Below are 25,327 nucleotides of genomic sequence, written 5' to 3'. Positions count from 1 at the left end.
TAGGAAAAATCAACCAAAAGGTGGAAAATCTGATAATGTTAAAAATGCATCACGTAGTACTGGTTACTGTACAGATGAGGAGGGACTTGCCAAGGAGACGGAGTGGGTGAGAGTGAAAAATGGGTGATCTAAGAAGAGGAAGCTGAATACTTCACTTTCGCCTACATCACAAGAAAAATCACCACTCTATTCAAGAAATAAGCGAAATGCTTCTTCCAATAAAGAGAATAAATCGAAAGATGACACTGGACATGAACAGTTTTCCACCAACAATCAACAGTCAAATAAAATTTTGAAACCACCACCCATCATATTATACAATATTCAAAATTACCAAGTTATTTATAAGATTCTAAATAAAAAAATGGAGAAAAATTCTTACAAGGTGACTTTACTGAATAATGATAGTCTAAAACTCAATGTTAACACACAGGAGAATTACAGATTAGCTACGGCAGTGCTGAACGAAGAAAATATGAATTGGTCTTCGTTTGAAAACAAACAAACTAGACCTATTAGAGTGATTGTTAAGAAATTCCATAGCACTTGCGATCCAGGTGATATAAAGGAAGAACTTCAAGAGAAAGGATTTAAAATTCTGGATGTTGTAAACATACTGCAGTGGAAGACTAAAGAACCACTTCCAATTTTTATGCTCACTTTTGATAATTCAGAGAATATAAATAAAATTTATGAAATCCATGCAATCATGGGCATGAAAATTGAGGTTGTGCCAATTAAGAAGCCGAAATTCCTACCCCAATGCAAAAATTGCCAAGCCTGGGGGCATACTAAAAAATATTGTAGGAAAGATCCCAGGTGTGTGAAATGTGCCGGTCCCCACCTTACCACCAGCTGTACAAAACCAAAAGAAGAAAAAGCAAAGTGCTACAATTGTGGAATGGAACATCCAGCTAATTATAGAGGGTGTCTAGTGGCACAAGAACTGCAAGCACTTCGGAATAAGAAGAAACAACCAAAAACCAACGAGGGAAATAAAACTACTGTGTCTCAAAGGGTATTAAAAGATGCTCGAGTTATTGAGAATCAGTCTTATTCGGATAGAGTAAAACAAGTCCCAGTTAACAAAATGAATGAGAAAACCCAACTTATATCCCAGAGCTTAGGTGAAGATTTAGGATTGAATATAGCCTCTCAACTCCAATTAATTCTTGAAAAGCTAGTTAGGCAGGAGCAATTCATTAAAACAATTCTTTCTAGACTAGAAAAACTAGAAAATACTACAGTGAAAGAAAGCACTTACAAGAAATATGGAAGGTAGATTTAGAATAATGACATGGAACGCCAACGGTCTATTAAAGCATAAAGATGATCTATTGGCAATTCTAATTGAACAAAAAATTTATGTTTGCCTAATTTCAGAAACACATTTCACAAAGCAATCATATTTAAAAATGAGAGGTTACAAAATATATCATGCAGTACATCCCCAGAACAGTGCTCGAGGAGGAAGTGCGGTGATGGTTAAAGAAGAATTAATTCATCATGAGTATAAGAAAATAGAATTGCAAGAGTTCCAGTCGATTTCTGTAAAAGTGAAACTTACATGCCATTCGAGTGGAATGATAACGATCGCAGCTGTCTACTGCCCTCCTCGATTCAGCTTGAAGAAACCAGATTACAGTGATTTTTTAAGAAATTTCACGGGAAAATTCATCATTGGTGGAGACTTCAACTCGAAGAATACTAGATGGGGCTCGAGACTAACCACAACCAAAGGGAAGGAGCTACAACTGGCCGTTGATGAATACAACTGTGAAGTACATTCGACAAGGAAGCCAACTTACTGGCCAACAGATAGAGCTAAGATCCCAGACCTGTTAGACTTCTTCATCACAAAGTACATATCACCCAACACTATAGAGGTTGAGGAAGAATTTGATCTTAACTCCGATCATTCACCAATTGTCCTTACAATCCATAGCTCTGCTGTGAAAAAACCCGGAGCACCACAACTAATAAATAAATATACAGACATAGAATCATTAAAGCACATGATAGAAAATAAAATTGATTTAGACACATCTCTACAAACGACTGAAGAGCTGGAAAATGAAGTACAAGAGTTTGTAACGAACATTCAACAATCTGCATGGGAAAACACTCCCCCACTTCAAAGTAAAATTAAAGGTAATTGCTACCCCCAAGTAGTAAGAGAGCTGATAGCAGAAAGAAGAAGAACTAGAAGAATCTGGCAAACGACAAGAGATCCAAGAAGTAAAATAGAACTGAATAAAATTACACAGAACTTGAGAGGAGCAATACATGAAATAAAACAGCAAGAGATTAAAACTTACATGGAGGAACTAAGTAATGAGGTCAGTACCAACTACTCACTATGGAGAGCGACAAAGAAAATAAAGAGACCAGTGGAACAAGTGGCACCAATAAGAAAAGAAGATGGAACATGGGCTCACAGCAGTAAGGAAAAAGTGGTTTTGTTTGCAAACCATCTTGAGAAAACATTTACTCCTCATGATGATAGAGTGCTCAATGATGGAATAAATGTAATCATACAGCCAAGACTTTTGGATAATATCCCTCCAACATCGCCAAGAGAAGTTAAAAAAGAAATAAATAATATGGCAAAGAAGAAATCACCCGGATATGACCTCATAACAGGAGAAATACTTCAACATCTTCCTAGAAAAGCAATTGTGAAATTGAGTCATATTTTCAATGCAGCTTTCCGTTTAAAGTACGTGCCAAGTTTATGGAAAGTAGCCGAAGTTATAAGCCCGGAAAGTCACTAAATGAAGTAACCTCTTATAGACCAATATCACTCTTACCGGTACTATAAAAACTTTTTGAAAGATTACTGTTGGCAAGATTAAAACCAATTCTACAGGATAAACAACTTATACCTTCTCACCAGTTTGGATTCCGTAGTAAACATTCAACAATTGATCAAGTACACAGACTAACAGATGTAATAGAAAGATGCCTTGAGGAGAAAAAAGTATGTTCTACTGTCTTCTTAGATATTTCCCAAGCTTTCGACAAGGTTTGGCATGAAGGCTTGTGCCATAAATTAGAACAAGTCCTACCCGCAGCATATAGCCAATTATTGAAGTCTTACCTGGACGAGAGATATTTCAGAGTGAAGCTGGATGATGAATATTCTACACTAAGGCAAATTAAAGCTGGTGTACCCCAAGGAAGTGTGCTAGGACCAGTTTTGTATACACTGTACACTAGTGACATTCCAAAGCCAGCAGGAGTCACTATAGCTACATTTGCAGACGATACTGCTATTCTCTCAGTCGCAGAAGATATTGAGGAATCTACAGAAAAGCTACAAAGAGCAGTTAATGAAGTAAACACATGAACAAATCATTGGCTAATTAAACTAAATGATACAAAGTCTGTACATGTGAATTTTACTAATAAAAGAATTCAATATATTCCTGTATATATAAATGAGAAAGTCATTCCACATGCTAATACTGCCAAATATTTGGGTATGACGCTGGATGTCAAGCTCAAATGGAAAGCACACGTCAAGAAGAAAAGGGAAGAACTAGGAATTAAATTCAAAAAGATGTATTGGTTGCTGGGAAGAGGATCCAGGCTGTCCATATACAACAAGATTCTACTATATAAACAGCTACTGAAACCAGTATGGACTTATGGCATTCAACTTTGGGGCTGTACTAAACCATCCAATGTACAAATTATCCAACGATTTCAAAATAAGGTACTAAGAAATATTGTTGACGCTCCTTGGTACATCAGAAATGCTGATCTTCATCGCGACCTTCAATTGGAGACAGTCACGAAAGTTATTGAGCACTTTGCGGCCAAGCATGAAGAGAGACTCCACCAGCACGACAACATAGAGGCAATCCAGCTGCTTGATGTTGATAATCTGGTCAGGAGGCTCAAAAGAACAAAACCGCATGAGTTAGTGAAGTGAAATTTGTGTTGTGAATTGATGGCTTGAAGCTGGTGTTAGTGATAGTGAAATGTTCATCCCTTCAAACCAAACAAATTATTATTGGCCTACTAACTTGATTGTATGAAACTATTTTATAGGATACAAGCTAGACTAATTAATTGTAGTCAAAAACTAGACAAACTGAATCATAGGATGAGGTTTGAAAAAGTCCATTTAGTAAAATTAGGATAAAATAAATAGCTTATTAGTCTCTGACTAGGTGCTAATTTTTAAATAATAAAAAAATGAATGTTATTCACTGTTCGTTTAATTAAATTCACTGCACTTTTTCTCTCCAAGTTGTCTAAACTTAACACCAGGCTTTGTAGTTCCATAAAGATTAAAATTTAATGAGATACAGTTAATTAAAACTTTCACTTTTTGTCTCCAGCTTTAGTTGTGAGCTATTCAAATACAAAGGATTATATTAGATTAGCTTAATTCATGAAAGTTACAATAGCCTACATGCTGGCTTATACACTAATCCACAATAAATAACATTGTAGCTAATTATTCAATGAATTTTAGGGATGGAGATATCCTGAGTGATATTCTTTCCAATCGGCAAAAAAAATCAATTTTATCTCAGCTTGGAAGAGACCCTATGTAACTTGTGGCTAAACTTACTTGTTTGATCATCAATTTTAATGTCTTGAAGATCTTCAGTGTCGATGGCATGAGCTTCGATGTGAGCCCACTCCAAGCTGGTTTTCGGATTGTCCATTGTCGATGGACTGTATTGAATTTTCAGTTTTTTAATCATTTTCTTCATAAGATCCACGTTCTCAGGAGACTCTTCGGTTTTTATATTAGATGTCGGCATTTCCCCAATCGATCCTATAAAGTCCAAAAAGTTTACTTATAATGTACAAAGCAAAGAAAAGTTGAAGAGTTGACAAATTATTGAGAGCTGGAAACTATTTGATAATAAAATGTCAAACTCCTTGGGGTGAAATTGGATAGGAGCCTGACATTCAAATGCCACTGTGAGAGCACGAAGAAAAAAATCAATGCCAGAAATGCTCTCCTGCGCAAGCTGGTAGGATCTGCCTTGGGTGCTGATGCGAGCACTGTCAGATCTACAGCCTTAGCTCTGTGCTTCTCAGCTGCAGAATATGCCTGTCCTGTTTGGAGTCGCTCAGCCCACGCAAAGAAAGTAGATGTAGCACTCAATGAAAGCTACAGAATTGTGACAGGGTGCCTGAAGCCAACTAAAACCCACTACCTTTATCAACTTAGTGGATTTGCTCCCCCTCCAATCCGAAGATAAATAGCTGGTAGAGCAGAGCGATCTCGACAGACTACTAGATGATAGGCATCCAATGTTAGGCCATACCCCTGCCACTCACCGACTTAAGTCCCGACGCAGTTTCTTGAGTGAAACAAAAGTACTGGACTCTTCCGCCGCCCAGGAAAGGATTCAGCTGTGGCAGGGAAGTACAGATACTTTCTCCCTGTTGCTGTACTACTTGAGTTTAAAGTCATGAAGGCGTTTCTCCACAGCTTCGGCCAACTTCACTTGGAATGAAATTCCTGCCATAATTTTCTGTACAAATCACACAGTTTCTACAGCTAGAGATAACCGATTATTCGAGTTTCACGAAAACTGGTTTCACGCAATCAAAGAAACTGGAGTTTCATGAAACGCAGTGTGCACAACCCTGTGTTATCTTATCAGTCTATTGCGAGCAACATCGTTTCACGTTTCCTGAAACTTTTTTCACGAAACGCGTATCTCCGGTGAGCACCCCGCCTAAGGAGAGAAGGTGAATAGTCAAATAACTAGCCTATAGTAGGCTGGACAATTATGAAGATTGATCTATTCTCTTCTTGATTCACTTCAAATTATATAATCTATTCGGAAAAGGAAAGTGACTGATTCCTTCAGAGAATATGAGAAGGTAAAAATAAAAGTGTTCATTTCTAGAATATTATGTTTACAATATGAAATAGAACTTTATTGAATCCTCAATAGAGTTTATTAGCTGTGGAATAACTCAAATTTACCTGCGAATGGAAGGTAAAAAACATGAAACCCAGCGGGCATTTTTTCATACACATCTTCGTTTTCTGTTTCATGCTGGGGAATCAGTAGTACATGTCGAGGTTTACTCCCTCTGCGAGAATTGTAAATACACAACGCAGCGATTCTTCTTTCTAAGCAGCGGTTCAGCAATGCACTGAAAAGGGTAGTACTACCTGTAAATCAAATAGTTTGAATGTAAAGACTGACTATAATATTTAAAAAAAATCTATTAATATAATACAACAAAAGGCTCTTCTGTAATAACCTTCTCAACTCTTTATAATTCTCGAATGAGTTTACGGTATAAAAATTGAGAATGGAACCACATTCCAATAAAGTAGTTTTGTTTAAAGTTTCTATTGATTTTAATTGCTTCTTGAAATCCTAATTTTATTATTATACATAAGTGTGTTCTATTTCCATCCAATATCTGAGTAACCAATTTTCGATATTATTCTTTCATTATGAAAATAATTCCCGTGTAGAAGTGAATGTGATATTGTGTTATATATTGAATAAATTTTCCTGAAATTGTCATAATCATTAATATTTATTAGATTAGACATAAACCAGTTTCTATTATAAAATATTTTTCAAACTCTATTCTCATGGCCGTGACAATTTCAAATGAGTGTTTTTATTCAACATTACTCAACTACGGGACTGAACAATGTGATTTTGGTCCTATGCCACTCATCTCAAAATAATAATAATCTTCTCTGAATGAATAAGTCAAAACTTCGATACCGTAACTCAAATCTATATTAACTGTTCTCAGATGTATACTGTGACTTTGAAAATCAAATTATGTGAAGATAATCAAAGGTAATAAAGAAAGGTTTGCACATAAAATAGTTGATTGTAATGTTCTAGGGTTTAATTAAATACAGGGTGGGTGAAAAGTCCTAGAACGGCTTAATATCTCATACACAAAAATAATTTGACGGTGGGAGTGATTGGGGATCCTACTAAAATTGTAAAAATACTACTTTACTATGACTTCAAAAACCTGGTCCACCATCTTGAATCCGCCATATTGAATGCAACTTTGTTTTTTTTTTAATAGGAAGGTGATCATGCGATACATGATTTCGATTAGGAATTTCAAGAATAAATGAATGGCGAGAACCGCACATTGATATCTCAAACCGTTTCGAGGATATTGACATTATTAATCAATACTATTCAAAGCAGAAAGGGAAGAAAATAGTATGAGAACGGCTTAGTGTCTCATGGAAAAATGTGATTTCAAAGGTGGGTATAGTTGAGGATCCTACTCGAATTAAAAATACTACTCTACTATGACTAAAAAAATCTTGTCCGCCATTTTGAATGAAACTTTGTTTTTTTTAATAGGAAGGTGGTCATGCGATTCATGATTTCAATACGGAATTTCAAGACAAAATGAACGATGAAAACCGCTCATATATTCACATTATTATACCACTTATCTATTTCATTTCTGATTTGATGGTATTGATTTATGATATGTATTGATTTAGATATTGTGAATATCTTCAAAACGGTTCGAGATATGATGTGCGGTTTTCGCCATTCGTTTTGCCTTGGAATCCCGTATTGATATCATGTATCGCATGACCACCTTCTTATTTAAAAAAATTAAGTTGCATTCAAAATGGCGGATCCAATATGGCGTACTAGATTTTTTAGTCATAGTGGAGTAGTATTTTTAATTCGAGTAGGATCCTCAACTACACCCACCTTTGAAATCACATTTTTCCATGAGACACTAAGCCGTTCTCATACTATTTTCTTCCCTTTCTGCTTTGAATAGTATTGATTAATAATGTCAATATCCTCGAAACGGTTTTTGATATCGATATGCGGTTTCTCGCCATTCATTCTTTCTTGAAATTCCTTATCGAAATCATAAATAGCAAAACAAAGTTGCATTCGATATGACCTACCAGGTTTTTGAAGTCATAGTAAAGTGGTATTTTCAATTTTAGTAGGATCCCCAATCACACCCACCGTCAAATAACCTTTGTGTATGAGATATTAAGCCGTTCTCGGACTTTTCACCCACCCTGTATGTTAAGAGGCATGATAGATTAAGATGAAAAGTGACGATATTCATGGACAAGGTGAATATTTTACCTTCAACAACAGACTCATCAGGAAATAGAAAGCTCAGAGGGTTGCAGAAAGTGAACTCAAGATCTACGTCGTCGATAGATCTAAACTCCAAAAGTGTTATTTGAGGCTCAAATCCATTGTTGAACATGTTCCATTCATCCTGAAAACGAATAAAAATCTTTATTATAACGTTTTGCAGGGAGCATACAGAATAATAAAAATCAAAAATAGAGATTTATGAGGGAAGATTACAGAATACTCTAATATGATTTTTCTATTATAATCACTTGAACATGAAAATTCATCTAATAGTAGGACAAGAGAGAATACACTACAATCCCGTATCAGCCTCCAATTCTATACTTTATCAACTTTCTTTCATTATGTATATTATTAAATAAAAAGACTAAGAAATTCTCAAAAACTACAGATTTTTTTAAGTAAAAAAAAGACCGGTTCCGGTTGTTACACCATTGTCAATCTCTGATAAACTAAAACTAAATACAAGAGCAGCAGAATTTATACTAGTGGCGAGTACCGCTATTGGTCAACGACATCAACGCCTTTTCAACTACACACAAATTGTAAACATTAATGAGTTCAAGTATCATTAGCTTCAAATGTATATTATGTATATCCTATTTTTTTACAATTTTCATAGAGATGTGTGTTTGTTTGTTTTCAATAGCTTCCTAGAGACTCTTATCAGAGTATATGAATTGTCAGAAGTTATAACTCATACGGTAACATACAAAAGAAGAAGAAAAAGGATAATTGATAGATTTTTGATTGGATCAACTGATATGAGACTGAACTTTCTTCTCCTATATAATTACTATTGATACATTTTATTTTGAAAAAAAAAACAAATGGAGGGGATTTCATAGGAAATACATGTTTGATGCATTATCACTCTTCTGAACTACTGAACTGATAAACTTAAAATTTTACATGAATAGTAATTTTATTTGCTCACGGACAAGCCATACAAATACAATACAGAGTTACAGCTGAATCAAGATACATGCACAATAATCATTCTACAATTAAACATTAACATCCTATAGGAATGAAATACTAATTTCAGTTCATGAGAGAGAACACGATTTCAATCTTTATACAGAGTGTTCTGAAAAAGGTGCCCATAAGTCAGGGTATATATATATATATATATATATATATATATATATATATATATATATATACATATGCATATGCATACATAGGCCAAAATTAGAAGAAAAACATAATTTTACACTTAATATTTCAAATACCAATAGAATTTAGAACGTTCTGGAGCCACTGACACGCATCTTCTCCAGCATCATGGAGGGCCGACAGCCCTCCATGATAGGAGTGTTGTGGACACTCAGATATTAGGTGGTTCATTGATTGGATTTGTCCACATTGGCACAGAGGATCAGATGAGTATCCCCATGCTGTCATCAGCTCAGCACACCTTCCCACCTGCATCCTGAACCGGTTAAGGCCACACCACTCTCTACGTCTCAGCTGGGTGCCAGGAACAATGTCATTAGGGTCATCCACAAGGCCTTTGTTCCTGACCTCTCCCTGCAACCATCTCAGTCTCCATAACTCCCTTGCACTTCTAATTTCCTCTTGCTCGTCAAGTTTCAAGTATCTTCTTGACTTGAGGCGCCTTGGTGGAGGGTTAGCCAAATCTCTAGAGACTGGGAGATCCTCATGAATGTGTTAAAGTGCCCATAAGTCAGGGTGTGATTCCTCACATCAAAAGAAGAAAAAAAGTTCCAATTAACATAGGTCCGAAAATGCTTGGTTACCAAGTTATACAGTGTAAACTTGAAACAGGGTTTCAGCAGAGGAAATGAAATTCGAACGAAATCTTTCACCCTGTATAACTTGGTAACTAAGAATTTTCGGACCTATATTGATTAGAACTTTTTTCTTCTTTTGATGTGAGGAATCACACTCTGACTTATGGGCACCTTTTTCCAGAACACTCTGTATACATCGTTTTAATGTCTCTACTATATGTTGATCTGACAATCAAGAATAATAAAGGAGCAGAGGCACTTTTCAGGATGACAACAGAGGGAACTGTTATCTGAAAGCCCATTTTTGTACACAATTGGAGAGGTTAATAGGACAATGTGTCCACTCTGTGGACTAGACATTGAAATGACCTCGGAATACTTGGACTCGTGCAACTCTTTGCAAGAATTGGAAAATAATTATTTTAATGTGAGTCGGATTTATAACGGGCTGCAAGATCTTTCATAATCGGAAAAGCCGATGATAAACGCATAAGAACACAAATGTATATGATAAAATCAATAACAATGGAAATGATCTCAATGAAATGGAATGAGAAGAAACTTAACAATAAAAGAAAGAAGTTCATTTGTAATAATAAAAGACTGTTTCAGATTATATTCATAGAAATCTAGTTTCATATCAAATGCCATTTCAATTGTCGAATGCAATATTGTAATTTACAGAAGATTGTTGTTTAAACGACTTTTGAATCGATGTGTTTGACTCTGTGAGTAGAGTGAGTATCCTACTTTATTTGCAGTTACAATTGAGCCTATATATTATAACAAACTATCAACTTTCAGGTGACCAAGAGAAAAATATCAGGGTATTTTCTATGAGGTCGTTTCTTTCAAAATATGTTTTTGCAAGTTTTATGTGCGCTTGAGATAGAGAATATTGGATTTTGCTGTAAAGTAAGGACCTTGTTCAAACACTATGAATTCTTACCGAACAGTCATTGATTCAATAAAACACATTGATTGAAAACAAATATGATTAAAATATTGAAAGTATGGATCTAACTAGATATTGGATAAATCGATATAAAACACTTTTATAACTGGAAGTGATAAATGGAATGGAATGGAGTTGAGTACTTACATCAGAGAAGCTAATAACTTTGTTAGCAATGGTGAAGCTTGTTACGTATTCAAATGGTCTCAGAACTTTCACTGTTGACTACAAAAAATGTACAAAAGATTAAGTGATTCAACATAACCAATGAAGATAACTAATGCTTTATTCCATGGTGTGGTCCACGTTGTAATGGAAGTATTCGATTAACAATGGTGTTGCTATTCTTGTCTATCATTCGACAAAGCAGAAAGCGCTATCATTTTCTATAGCTTTGAAAATTAAAATGAAAAAAAAACTTTTGCTGCAACGTTGCAATATCATGTTTTAACAAGGAAGTAATAAAATTATTTGGAAAAATATTTAAAACTATAAAAATTCATTATTTTATATAAATAAAATATATATTGTTCATTTTGAACAATAATTTTAAACAACATTAAACATCATTTTAAACAACATTATCAGCTATAATCTATAGAAGACAGTGGCAAGACAGAGAATTGGCAACACTGTTCTCCTATCTTTCTTCACTCCCATTGAAACGTGGACCTCAATATAACAATATTTTTATAGAGAGCTTACTTAGTAAGGTAGACCCACTTAAATCAAATCAGTGCAGATCCTGATATTGTTAGAACTACTTCAAACAACTCACAAATATGGACCTAGGAAAACATTGGAATAATATAAGGCTGGCCACTAAAGATAGGACAAGCATGATGAACATGTAATTAACGACATGTCCATCATGCACACGCGCACATACACACACACACACACACAAACACACACACATATGCATGCATCATGCACGTTTTGTCATCAGCGAGAAGCTTAGAACAAAAACCAGCTGTTTGACAGCAGCTTCTAGCATAAATTGAAGAACCAATAACAATCAATAAAACACTGGAAAATTACAAATTATGATGATACAAAATAATTTAACCTCAAATATAGTAGTTGAGATAAAAAACCCAAGAAGATACAAAACACCCAAGAATTTTTTCAAAGCCTTTCACTGTGTACACACACCTATCATGTATGTCCTGTCGTTAGTGGCCAGCCTAAGACGGATTTCATCACCCGCACAAAGCAGATGCGATAAACGGTTGGGCCTGTTGACCTCGAATTACATTAATCTCAATGCTAGTAAATCTCACTACTTCACATGACATTTTATAACTCAGTCTGTTGGTCTTTTTACAGGAAAACAGTTTTTTGTTATTACCAACATCAATTTTATAGTTGAATCCGTTTTTATAAGATATTCATTTTTCAATTTATGCAGTGTACTTTTTCAATATAAAAAATTGTATTTATAGTAATTTTAATTTTATTAAAAATTTTCGATAATTATTTCATTAATTAAATAATATTATTTTTACAGTTTCGCAAAGATGACACCTTTCCAACACAATTATAATTTAGGAAATTTAAAAATGTTGGCCTAGTAATACAAGTCATACAGTTTTTAAGGGTCAGATGACACCTTAAGAGTGAGAGAGATTACTGATAGAGATTACTATAACTTTCAACGAAAACATGAAATTGGTTGCAATTGAATAGGCCTAATTACTTACGGGATGAAGAAATTGTCGAACAGATCGAACAGGCTCATTTGTTTCTCGGTGCAAATTCACTTTCTTCAAAAGATGACTCCTAGAGTAGAAATAGAGCACGATGAAAAAAAATAGAAATAGAACAGAGGAAATCGATAAATAGGAGGAAATTCAGCTCATACAATACACTTACTTATAAGATCAAACTTTATAGTTTTAAGGCAAAGTGGATGAAGATGAATTGGAAGAGAAGCATACACCATACATTCAAGTTGAGTTATTAAAAATCTATTCAATAATGTCCCATTAAGGGGACATATAAAAAATGTATACTCACACTGTGAATTTATAAATTGCGCATCCAATGAATGTGTCATTTCCTAAATTGAATCTAATTCGACCAAAACTTCTGTTTGTATAAGATTGCCTGTAAAAAAAGAAAAAGAATAATTCACATGAAATAGAAAACGTTGGTTGCGAGAGACAGAGTTAACTGGAAATAGAACAGAAAATTAGTACTTACTATATTTATTTAAACATGTATTTCTGATATTGAGATACGAATAAGCACCAAATTTAAGAAATATTCAGAACCTGTTCAAGAAAAGGTTGCCAGACAATATTCAAACGAATCTGTATTGTACGATTAACAACAAACTGTCATTAAAAAATGAAATACAAAAATATTCAAATTGAAGATTCAAATGATACCTTGAAGATAAAATTGCCAATTAAATCTTACCTGTTTATCAATTCAGAGAAATCTTGAGAAGTTGAAAATGGGCCTTCAATGTAGAAGTGTCCTTTTTTGACAATATGGATGATTTCCTGCAAAGAGATTTATTGAAAATTCAACTAGCAAGTTGTATATTAACTTCCACTTTCAGTTAAAATACTTATTAATAATTATTATAATGTATTCAAATTACAAGACATATTAACTAAACTTATCCTATCACATTGATTGAATTCATACCAACGTATCAACTTGCATTCAATTACTGAGTCAGCCTAAAACTTGTAGTGTTAAACAAGAAATGAGAAAGAATTTGATGAATGGAAGATTGTAAAAATATATTTTATACTAATACAATCCAATTGCTCATGGCGATATCTGATGACAGGTGATTCTAAACTCATATAGTTAACACGTTTGACTGATATATAATATACAGATGCAGCAACATAGCTAAGCCTGGAAATTATACAGAAAGAATAAATTCAAGCACTTGAATCCTAAACTTGTACGATTCCAGTTAATGCACTGACTAACATTAACTGAGCATCATGCCATTATTCAAAAGTAAGGGGGTAGTTTTTTCAACCTCCTATCACATATCATAAGACACAGACAAGCGATAGGGGGTGAGGTGATTTTCACAGAGCTGAACAGCTTGTCATCTCCAAAAATGCCCTGTGATCGGTGCGGTCAGATTGTCAATTGTTGCTATAGACCCCGAAACATGGCCGGATAAAGTGTGGCATTCTTAAAGTTGGGCTAGCTTTTTAAACTGAAAAAGTGATATCAGAGAAATTTACAGATATAATAAGGTGCGTACAGACTTTCGCTCTGCTCCGCAACCGAACGTCACTCCAGCAGAGCGATTGATGATTGACCGGAGAGCAAGAGTGGTTCAACCGGGGAACGCGAGAAGATCTAACATCTTCCGTAACGTTCATGATGGGTGCGTGGGCGGAGCGACTGTGGTTCGATGGAGGAACGAGGGCGGTACGAGGGCGGGGCGTGCTCGGTGCGGGTTGGAAGCGCGTATATGTGTACGCAGCTTTACAATCCATCTGACTGTGAGGTACTTTAGAGTCAAACATTAAAATTCATATCCTGATTAAAGGAAATAAAAGCACGAGTTCCTCAAGGGAGTGTTCTAGGACCAGTTATTCACTTATTCTATTCTAGCAATATTCCAAGCGTTGATGAATATACAATAGCAAAATTTGCAGACGATACAGCCATACTAGCAGTATATAGTAATATTCATATGCAACAGAAAATCCATCAACAGAGATCCATCAACAAAATTCAAGAATGGACTAGAAAGTGGAGAATGAAACTTAATGAAGCAAAGTCAATTCACATAAATTTCACTAATAAGAAGGATCTGTCCATACCATTAACCAACTTTTACCATATGCTAATGATGCCAAGTATGACCTTTGGACGCAATGTTTGGCTAGAAGGCCCATGTCAAAAAGAGAAAAGAGCTTGGAATCAAGTATAGCAGCTTTATTGGCTGATCGGAAGAAACTGCATCCGATCAATGCTAAACAAAGTAAACCTGTACAAACATATATTAAAGCCAGTATGGACGTAACTTTGGGGGTGTGCCAAAAACAACAACATCAATGTCATATAACGATTCCAAAACAAGGTGTTAAAGAACATTGTGTGAGCTCCTTGGTCTGAAGAAACAGCAATCTTCATAGAGACCTGCACTTTGACTTGGTGTCAGGGATGGGGCAAGGAGAATTTTAGTACATGCGAGACACTATTTATGTCAATCGGAGGCTGCAAATTGAGCCTCGTAGAAACCATACCTCCTGGCATCCTGGCAATATTTTCATTACACTCATCTATGGAGAAAATTTACATTTCTGAAATTGTGAATTTATGAAGGATAATCAATGAAATAATGATTTTATTTATCAGAAAAACTCATAATACAATTTTTGTAATAATACAATAAACAAGTAAAAGTTAATATTAATGAATCCTTCTGATTAAATTACACATATGCAAAGCTTTAAAGCTTAGCCGCATATGGGAGTACCTACAAAAAAATAATCCTTTTGATAACAGTTCACTACCAATTTAAAAAAAATAATAATAAAAATAAAAGATGACACATTCACTTGATTTTTGCACTACCAGCTAAATAAAAATTTATAAAAAATTCATGAATTATAAACTATTTTGACACTATATGTTCAAAATTCATCACATGGAGCCATCAATCAGTTCTTATCAGAAATCCAAAGCTAAAACTATAGAAGAATAATTATACAATTATATTATACATACTTTCTACATCTTCTTCACTCAAATTTAACAGGAAAGTCTTCAAATTACGTTTAAACAGATGAGGTGAGTCACTATGCAAAATGGATGAGAGCAGTCTATTACAGAATTTTCCTTCTAAGAATAGAAACGATTTCCTAAAAAAAGTTGAATTGGGTCTTGGCACTGTAACCTGACCAGCCCTCCGAGTAAGAGGCGCATGCTCTGCTAATTCTACTATGTTCCCCAAGTTTCCACTAGCCCGAAAAAATCGAAAAAGTAATTTGTATATGTATAATGATCTTAGGCTAAGAATCATCAAAGTGTTGAAGAGATTGGGGTGAGCAACAGGTTCTTCATGCAAGAAATGAAGCAAGGATCTCTGTAAACGCATTAGTTGTTTCAAGTGGGTGATGTAAGTCATCACCAACATGAAATGCCATATGAAAGTCTGGAATGCGCAAGTATACGAAGTGAGAAGTATACGTTCCTCAGAATATAAATTTGGAATAAATTTCTTATATGATAGAATCTATGAAGAAGCATGTGCAGGCTATTTTTCAACATCCGCACATGGCTCCTCCACAGAAGATCATCCTCCATAGATATACTCAAATACTTTACTTGACTTGATTGTAATATATTGAAACGGTTACAGCTATCATGATTGAGGCAGTGAATGTTGTGGTATTTAAGTGGTTTCTCAAGGTGAATGATTCATAAGTTGAAATATTTAGGTATGTTGTTTTGTCAGCATTGAGTTTCAGCTTATTAAAGGAAAACCACAGGGATAACAGATTGAGATCAGACTGCATCTGGACCTGCAGATTTTTTAAGCAGTCTGCACCATAGTTAAAGGCAGTATCATCTGCAAAAGCAGTTATGGTTCCATTGAAAGGCCCATGATAGAGATCATTTATAGATATAAAAAATAGAATGGGTTCCAAAACTGACCCCTGTGAAACCCCAGCACAAACATGTTTCACCGAGCTTTTAGTTCCATTTACACACTCAAACTGATTCCTGCCTGAAAGATACGACTGGAACCAGCTCAGTGCAACACCCCAAACACCAGCTAACTCCAGCTTCTCCAATAGAATAGTGTGGTCAATTGTGTCAAAAGCCTTACGAATGTCCAGAATCAGTGCAGAGACTCTTGAAACGTCTTTATTATTGATATTGGAATGGACTTCAAAGAGAACCTTGCGCAGAGCTAGCTCAGTACTCTATCCCTCTCTGAATCCAAACTGATTAAGGACAAAAAATCAGTTGAATGGAGAAAAGTTATTAGACGAGGCTTTACTAGTTTTTCAAATAGTTTGGAGAAGATAGATAGCAAAGAAATTGGACGGTTGCAGTCAATTGTACGAGGTGGCTGAGAAAAGTAATGAGATTGGTAACACTGCGGGAGATCTGGCAACGTTGTGTCTACCGGTCGACGCTAAACCTGTTTGTTTATCCCTTCCACTTCCTCAGTCCGAGTTACAACTCCGTACAGTTAACACATTAGTTTTGACAGCGCCATTAGTAAAGTTGTGTTCTCATTGTGCGTCACAGAAATTTAGAGCAACGTTGTGCAATAAAGTTTTGTGCTAAACTTGGTGAATCCGCGAGTGTGACTTTTGAAAAGTTGAAACAGGTCTATGGGGAACAGTGCTTATCGAGAGCACAAGTTTTCCGCTGGCACAAATCATTTTTGGAAGGCCGAGAACACGTTGAAGATGAAACTCGCTTAGGGAGACCTTTGACTTCAAGAACGGACGAAAACATGGATCGTGTGAGGGCACTTGTGAGATCAGACCATCGTTTAACAATAAATATGATCAGTGAAAAGCTAAATTTGAACACTTTCACCGTGCATCAAATTGTAACAGATGATTTAAACATGCAAAAGGTTTGTGCCAAATTGGTGCCAAAAATCTCACAACTGAACAGAAGGACAATCGAAAAAATGTGTGCGTTGATCTTCTTGAGAGGATTGCTAATGACCAAGAATTCTTCAATTGTGTGATCACTGGTGATACTGGTGATGAATCCTGGATATTTGAGTACGATCCTGAAACAAAGCGGCAAAGTAAAAAATGGCACACTTCGTCATCTCCTCGGCCGAAGAAATGTCGAATGAGCAAATCAAAGATCAAGACCATGCTAATTTTTTTCTTTGACAGGAAAGGTATCGTACACAAAGAATTTGTTCCACCAGGACAAACTGTCAACCAAGTGTTTTATAAAAGTGTCCTTGAAAAGTTGAGGAAAAGAGTGATCCGTGTGAGACCGGAAATTGCAGACAAGTGGATGCTTCATCATGACAATGCTCCGTGTCACACGGCCATTTCCATCCGTGAATTTTTGAACTCAAAACGCATTACTGTTGTTCCTCAACCCCCCTATTCACCTGATTTAAGTCCTTGTGACTTTTTCCTCTTCCCGAAATTGAAACATGTCCTAAAAGGACGTCATTTTGGAACTCTGGAGAACATTCAAAATACTGTGACCGATCAGTTAAAAGCCATACCAATTGAAGACTTCCAGCGCTGCTACCAAGAGTGGGAACGACGACTCCGCCGATGTATAGCTGCCCAAGGGAACTACTTTGAAGGGGATAACATTGTTGTTTGAAAATAATAAAAACTTTGGTTAGTATGAAATCAGTCTCATTATTTTTCTAACACACCTCATATTCCCTTTCTTCGGAATAGCTATTACCTTGGCCATTTTGAGTTCGGATGGAAATTTTCCCTCATTCAGACTTGTGTTAAATATATATGAAAGTATTTCACATATTTTGGGTGCTATTTTCTTAATCAAAAATGATGAGAAAGTGTCCGCATCAGAAGATTTGTTACTGGATAATTTACGAATAAGTAGCAACACTTCATCTGCACTGATGGGCATCCAGAACAGTGATCTTGGACTACGCTTAATATTGAAGGACATGTGGAAGACATTCTTGGCCTCTATTGGAGGGTTGGGAGTGGATGAATCAGATTTTGCCTCATTTATAAAATAATTATTTAGTTCCTCGGGTACCTCCTTTTCATCCGTTATAAGATCATCTCCTCTAACAAAACTTATAGATTTCTTAGTTTTATTCCTACCTACTAATTCATTGATAATTGTCCATTGTTTTTTGCTATTACCCCTGGCATTATGAAAAAGGGCTGAATAGTATTTCTCCTTTGCCTCCTTAATCCATCTTTGTACTTTATTCTTGAATTTCCTGAAATTTCTCTCTGCTAATAAATTGTTACAGTCCCTTTTCATTATTTTAAATAATTCATCCCTAATCTCAATAGCCCGAACTAAGCCAGCAGTCATCCAAGGCTTGAGTGCCCTAGAACGGTGGTTGCCTGCCCTGACTGTCTCTATGTTTATACTTGAAGACTGTATGTGTGTCTGTAAAGTATTCAGAAAAGCTGAGTAAGCCGAATCTACGTCTACACCATTATAAACAGACATCCAGTCCTCCATCCCAAGTAGCCCATTTAGCATGACATAATCTACTTTTGAAGACTTAGTGACACCATGAATATCGCAGATTCTCTTTGACGGTATTGCAGCACAGACGGCTCTGTGATCAGTCAATCCCGCATCGATCAAGCCTACCTCTAAACAGAATGTGATCAATACATGAAGAACTGGTATTTGTTATTCTAGTATCTATATTAATCAAGGAGTCCAGACCATTCAGAGCTAAGATTTCAAAATATTTTTCGACATTAGAATCCACATTTTTAATATTTATATTAAAATCTCCTATACAAAAAATTAACTCCTGCTTTACATTTTCCAAGAAATTTCCAAATGAATCTAAAAATAAGTTAATGTTTCCTTCTGTATGCCATCTGTAAATCCCGATCAAAGTAAATACCAGACTTCCATAAGTAAAATTTAGCAGAATACTATTAGCCCCTTCTACTGCACTGTCCAATAAAATACATTTTAAATTTAAATTATCTTTATAAAAAACTACAAGATCACCACATCTGTTATCATTACAAGAAAACTGAGACTTGTAACCTGGTATGGTGTACAAGTTCATATTGAAATCACTTTTTATCCACGCTTCTTGTAAAACAAATATATGAGGTTTCCTCACAATATTATTCAAATACAAAAGAAAGACATCAAAATTTTTTCTTATACTATGAATGTTCATATGAAAAACTGTGAGATCATCAGTGTCAAGAAAATTATTGTATTCTGGAATTGAAGATATGAAAGCTGGTAGAAATTCATTACTAACATCATTGTCATCATTATCGTCATCATCCATTAAATGTAGCAAAACGTTAGAAGTCACTTTTAATCAAATGAGAAATAGTAAAAAAGAGAGTGGAAAAAATGTGTTACTGTATTCAGTCCATTCTCGGACTGCCATGCCAGACAACATTGTATATGGGGGAAAAAGCCATAAAGATTTTGAAAATTAAGATTTTGAAACTTTCACAATGATCCCTATCACCTAGATAGTGCTATAAAAATAATGTTTCACATTAATAATAGGTTACACACTTCATAATACACATATTTACTATTACAATAATTAATATGCATGGATAATACAACCTGAAATGATCGAATTGAATTACTGCTGTATGAATTACTTGAATTACTAAAATATATATAGAGTCGTGAGACTCTGTAAAGAGTCTATAAAGAGAGAGTCTATATATGAAGAATAAAGAGTTTGAGTCGACAAACAGACAAATAGGGAGAAAAAATAACGAAAACTGTCATTAGATCATTCAAAGTTCCATTGACGTATCAACTGACTAATGCAAAAAAATAGGTAACAATAATTACAACACCGGTAGAGTGATAAGACTGCGGCGATAAACCGACAACAATTGGAATTTTATCATAGTTGTTCTCAATGGCAAATTTCACCAGCTGAACAATAATTCTATCTCCATACTACCACAATATCAGGTCAGTAATTGGTTGATGCTGCCACAAATTAATAATTTAACATTTTTTTCCGAACAATCCAACATTTTTTTTCTATTGGTCAATACTATAGCCATCTAGTCTAAAGACTAATGAGCTAATTTTTTCTATCCTAAATTACTACTTGAAAAATTGAACAGTGAATTTTCTCATTAGAAACTCTTACTGCTATTGTTTAATTAATATGTACACTTATTGACTGCACTATAGAAGCTAGATTCACTCAATCCAACATGAAGAATGAAATAAAGAATCATGAGATTGAAAAACAGAATAGAAAAATAAGAAATTAATTACAGTCATTTAAAAAAAATACTTAACTAGATTACTATGATAACACTGTCATTAACCGTTCCAAGATGCTATCAACCCAGCAACCGAATCTCCTACCTCTCTTCCCTTTAAAACTATAATATAGAATGCAAAACAGTGATTGTCATTGGCTGAAAAAAATAATATTAATTATCAATATTGTTTTCAATATTTGCATAGCCTACTATCCCGTTTGATAAAGTTGTGTCTATTTTAATTTACTTTAAGATCATCAACACTTTTAATGAAGGAAATCCCCCATCAATTTTACGAATTTTAACTCTGCCAAGATGGTCGACCCAGGCATCCTTAATTTTAGCCTCTCTCTTAAAACGCCGTGCTATACCAAGAAGTTCTCTCCGGCTAGGCGACAGACTGGTTGATGAACACAGGCTGCTGTCCATCAAGGCCTTCAATTTGATTTCTACACAGCTTACCGAATATTTTTCTTAGATCCAACATTAGATGGGCATCCAGTCTTCTGACGAACTTGATAATTACACCAGGTGGGGGTGGTACTGCACCAGGCTTACCCTTGAGCGGAATGAGACGGTGTATGGCGTCTAGCATGACCGGAGGCATGCCGATCGCGTTGCTCACTCTCGCGAATGTATCCGCTACATTCTCATTAGCCGGTTCGGGGAGGCCGTGTTGCGCCGCGTATACATATCCAGGTCGTCCAGTCGATCCTCAGTGATTTGCAGGCGTTCTTGGACATTATTAACGTCGCCTCTCAGAGATTCTATCAGTTGCTGCTGTCTATCAACAATTTCACTCTGCTTAGCAATAAATTATTTCCTCCAATTTATCACGTTTTTCCTGCCCGGTATTTACAAGAGATTTCAGTTCCTCAATAGAATTCAACAATTCATTTTTTATAACTTCCAACTTTCCCTCAAAGTGCTCCATGGATTTTGTTTGCTCGCCAGGAGCCGATGCTTCACTTTCCCCTGGGCACTGTCTATTTATTCTAACAGGAGTAATTTACCCTAAGAGATCGCTGGACACTTAAACAATCAGGGCAGTACCATGACTTGTTTTTCAAAAACGAAACTTCAGTCTCCTGCATATTAACACACGCAGGATGTAATAAACACTTACAGTCTTTGCATAACAAATAAGAAGCATTTGAAGAACGATTTACAGGTTGTTTACACTTTCCACATGTACTCATGTTGTCGAGTAATGAAGAAGTTTTCGCTGATGAAATAATTTGAAAATAAGTTCACTTTAAACGCTTTACTCGAATAGCTCAGTTTAAAACAATTCAATGCAAATCACGGCAGTCCGAAAACAGAATACACAGTTAGTTAGTTATCATTAGCGATGAGAGACCGTTCGAAAAGTCAACTGTCTAGTTCGACTGCCGAACTGATACTGGTAAGAGAATCAGATAAGAGAATGAAACGCATTGCATAGTGTGGGTTAAATGAAAATAGCTCTTTACAATAAATTATAGAAAAATATATGAAAAAACAATTTTTACCTGATAGAATAAGTTGGAGTCAAATTTCTCCCCCAATGGAATGATATCAAGATCAATACGACTGACGGCAATATCTTCAGCCCTTTTTCTTGTCTGATGCTGCTTATCTTTATTCTTTCCATCTGGATTATCATCATTGGTGAAAAGCACGATCCGCTTGGAACCCAACTTGGTGTTACTGTCAAAATAATCCATCAAATTTTAGATTCTACGTGGGCCTATAAAATACTTTTCAACTAAAAAAATATAGCATGTGACTTATCATAGACTTAAAAACACAGCAAAATTACTTATCACAGCAGCACCCTAGACTGCAATAATGCATGTGTGGGGGCCGCTAAAGAAAGCATAGATGAACAAAATTAATTCGATAGATAAGTAATCTTGTGGCATTTGAATCCATGATCTGATGCAGTGTAAAAATTCGTATTAGCAGAAACTATCCACATATATTTCCCACCACTATCCCTCTTTCTTATTAGTTGGGTCACGGGTTGTAACGGTTTATAGGTAAGTATTTTATAATAGGTCTGGTATAAGTCCTTATAATAATTGTTAAAAATCCAAAGACATGTCAACGAACATAAAAGTATTGGAGCTATTATTGAAGAGTATTTGAAGCACTTTCACACACATTGAGAGTCGGAGTTGAGACACGGTAGAAGGCAGACGTTTCTGCAGTGCTCCGTTATCGGAAAGATAGTATTCGCTTTTAATACTGTGTACTGTGAAAAGTATTGTTTGTTCGTGAAGTTTGTTCTATTCTTTTTGCTAATGAATGTTTCCGATTCTTCGAATAAAAAGCGGCTTAGAGAATCACCGGGTGGAAAAAGTATAGTGAAGAAGTCCAATAGTGAAGCAATGGCAGGGAAGGTAGGGGAAATGTCTTTGGATCAATTAATGGCTTCGTTCAGTGAAATTCTGGATAATAAGTTATCTAACGTGGCAACGAAAGACGATATAAAAATACTTTCGGACAGAGTCAGTGCTTTAGAGGATGAGAATTCACGTCTTAGAGAAAAAATTATGAACTTAGAAAAATTAAGTGAAAAAAGTGAACAAAAAGTAATTGATTTAGAAAGTCGCTCTCGCAGAAATAATCTAATTTTCAAGAATATACAGAGTGTACAGGGTGAAAACTGCGTAGCTAAAGTTAAAAAACTTTGTTCTGAGGTATTGGGAATAAGTGATGAGATATTAGTGAATCGTGCTCATTTCCTGGGGAAAGACAATAAAACTGTAATTGCGCACCTCCCAAAAGATGAAGACATTAATAAAATGTTTGATAATGTGAAGAAATTAAAAAACACTAATATGGTCGTCCACCGAGACTACGCTCGTGAAGTGAGGTTCAAAAGAGGAAAACTTTTGGCATTGAAAAAAGAACTATCCAAGTTAGTCCCGGACGTTGATATACACCTTGGCTTTGACTTCTTAAAAATTCAGGGAATTCACTTCTATTGGTCATCGGATATGAGGTTGATGGCCGGTAAGGAGGACGGCATGGAGAAGCTGAAAGCAATGCTACATGTTGATTTGAGCAGTTATCTATCGAGTCTTATGGAGGAAGCTGTCAACTAGGGAATTCCCACTACTCGACAGATTATTCACGAAGTGAACGAACAGTCATCAACCGTGAGAGAGAGAGAGAGATGATCGCCTAAAGTTACTCTACTATAATGTGTGTGGCCTAAAAGGGAAGGTGAGAAATTTTGGTTTTAGAGATTTTTTAAGAAACTATGATATTTTTTTTATTTCTGAAACTCATATTATAGAGGAGGATGCAGAGTGTATTAGGTGATTATCTAAATGATTTTAAACTGATCTGGTGTTATGCGCAAAAAATCTCTCAGTATGGTCGTGCTAGTGGGGGTATGTTACTAGGTATTAATAAAACCTCAGATTTCAGAGATAAGTTGAATTTTAAAAATATTGATAATATGAAAGCAATTGTTATAAAATTAGATAATTCTGTTTTCCAAAATGTATTGCCTGTATATATCAACTGTAATAACTGGGAAAGAGATTTTCAAGAGATGAACAATGTATTGCTGCAAAACTCAGATGAGGGATTTCTAGTGATAGGAGATAAAAACGTTCGAATCGGTAAAGAACAGAAGATGTCTAGTTATGTAGGTCGGACTGTGTATAGTGGGTTGAGTAGTGGAAGGAATTCAAAAGATACTATAGTTAACAGTAGGGGGCGTAGATACTTAGATATGTGTACAGAATTGGGATTTATTATATTAAATGGAAGGATGGAGGGCGATCTAGAAGGAGAAATGACGTTTGTTGGAGCAATGGGCAATTCTGTAAATGATATTGCAGCTATTAATTTAGATTATTTAAATTATGTAGCTAATTTTAAAGTAGTTCCTCAGGCTTTTTCTGACCATTTGCCTATCGAAGTTGTATTGAATGTAGGTAAGAAAACAGTTGATAAGTATCAATGTTTACCGTTACTGCCGAAATTGGCTTGGAATAAAGTTATCGGAGAAAAATATAAAGATAAGATAGCTAGTAGAGTTAATAATGTAGTATTAAGTGATGATGTCGATCAGGCAAGCCAAACTCTCACAGAATGTATTCGAGAAGTGGGTCTTGCTCTAGGAAAAGGTCAAAGTTCAATTAGTTTTGAACGAAAGCAAGCTTGGTTTGATAATGAGTGTTGGAAAGCCAGAAGCAAGGTTTTATCTCTTTTGAATTTGTATCGCCGTATCAATAATGATTGCACTAGAAAATTGTACTTATATGAGAGAAATAAATTTAAAAAAATATGTTACGAGAAACGTAAAAGCTATGAGAAGACTCTAATAAATTCAATTTCTGCCGCACAAAACTCTAAGGACTTTTGGCAAGCTCTGAATAAATTTAAATTGAGGAATAATATTGTAAATAACGCCATAACTCCTCAAGACTGGGTAAACTATTTCCAACACCTCTTGAATCCCGAAATGTTAGCTTTACCTCATTTCTATGCTGAACCTTACATAGTTGACAACAGATTAGATAGAGATTTTAGTAGGGAAGAGCTGAGTAGAGTTTTAAAATT

General features: G+C 35.3%; 1 protein-coding gene across 5 annotated transcripts in view; it reads right to left on the bottom strand.

Annotated features, from left to right (window-relative positions):
- LOC111051942 (X-ray repair cross-complementing protein 5) overlaps positions 1–25,327 on the bottom strand; it is a 60,569-nt gene that overhangs the window by 23,100 nt on the left and 12,142 nt on the right. For all 5 annotated transcript variants that reach the window (XM_039433714.1, XM_039433706.1, XM_039433721.1 and 2 more), the window contains 8 exons: positions 22,276–22,453; positions 13,257–13,342; positions 12,852–12,941; positions 12,536–12,614; positions 10,980–11,057; positions 8,103–8,241; positions 5,966–6,157; positions 4,586–4,795 (listed from right to left, as the gene is read on the bottom strand). In XM_039433714.1, the coding sequence (XP_039289648.1) occupies positions 4,586–4,795; positions 5,966–6,157; positions 8,103–8,241; positions 10,980–11,057; positions 12,536–12,614; positions 12,852–12,941; positions 13,257–13,342; positions 22,276–22,453 (1,052 nt within the window). The remainder of the gene's footprint in view (positions 1–4,585; positions 4,796–5,965; positions 6,158–8,102; positions 8,242–10,979; positions 11,058–12,535; positions 12,615–12,851; positions 12,942–13,256; positions 13,343–22,275; positions 22,454–25,327) is intronic.

This window comes from Nilaparvata lugens, chromosome 1 (assembly GCF_014356525.2).
Source record: "Nilaparvata lugens isolate BPH chromosome 1, ASM1435652v1, whole genome shotgun sequence".
NCBI lineage: Eukaryota > Metazoa > Arthropoda > Insecta > Hemiptera > Delphacidae > Nilaparvata > Nilaparvata lugens.
The sequence above is the reverse complement of the archived record's forward strand: the minus strand, read 5'-3'. Positions and strand labels throughout refer to the sequence as shown.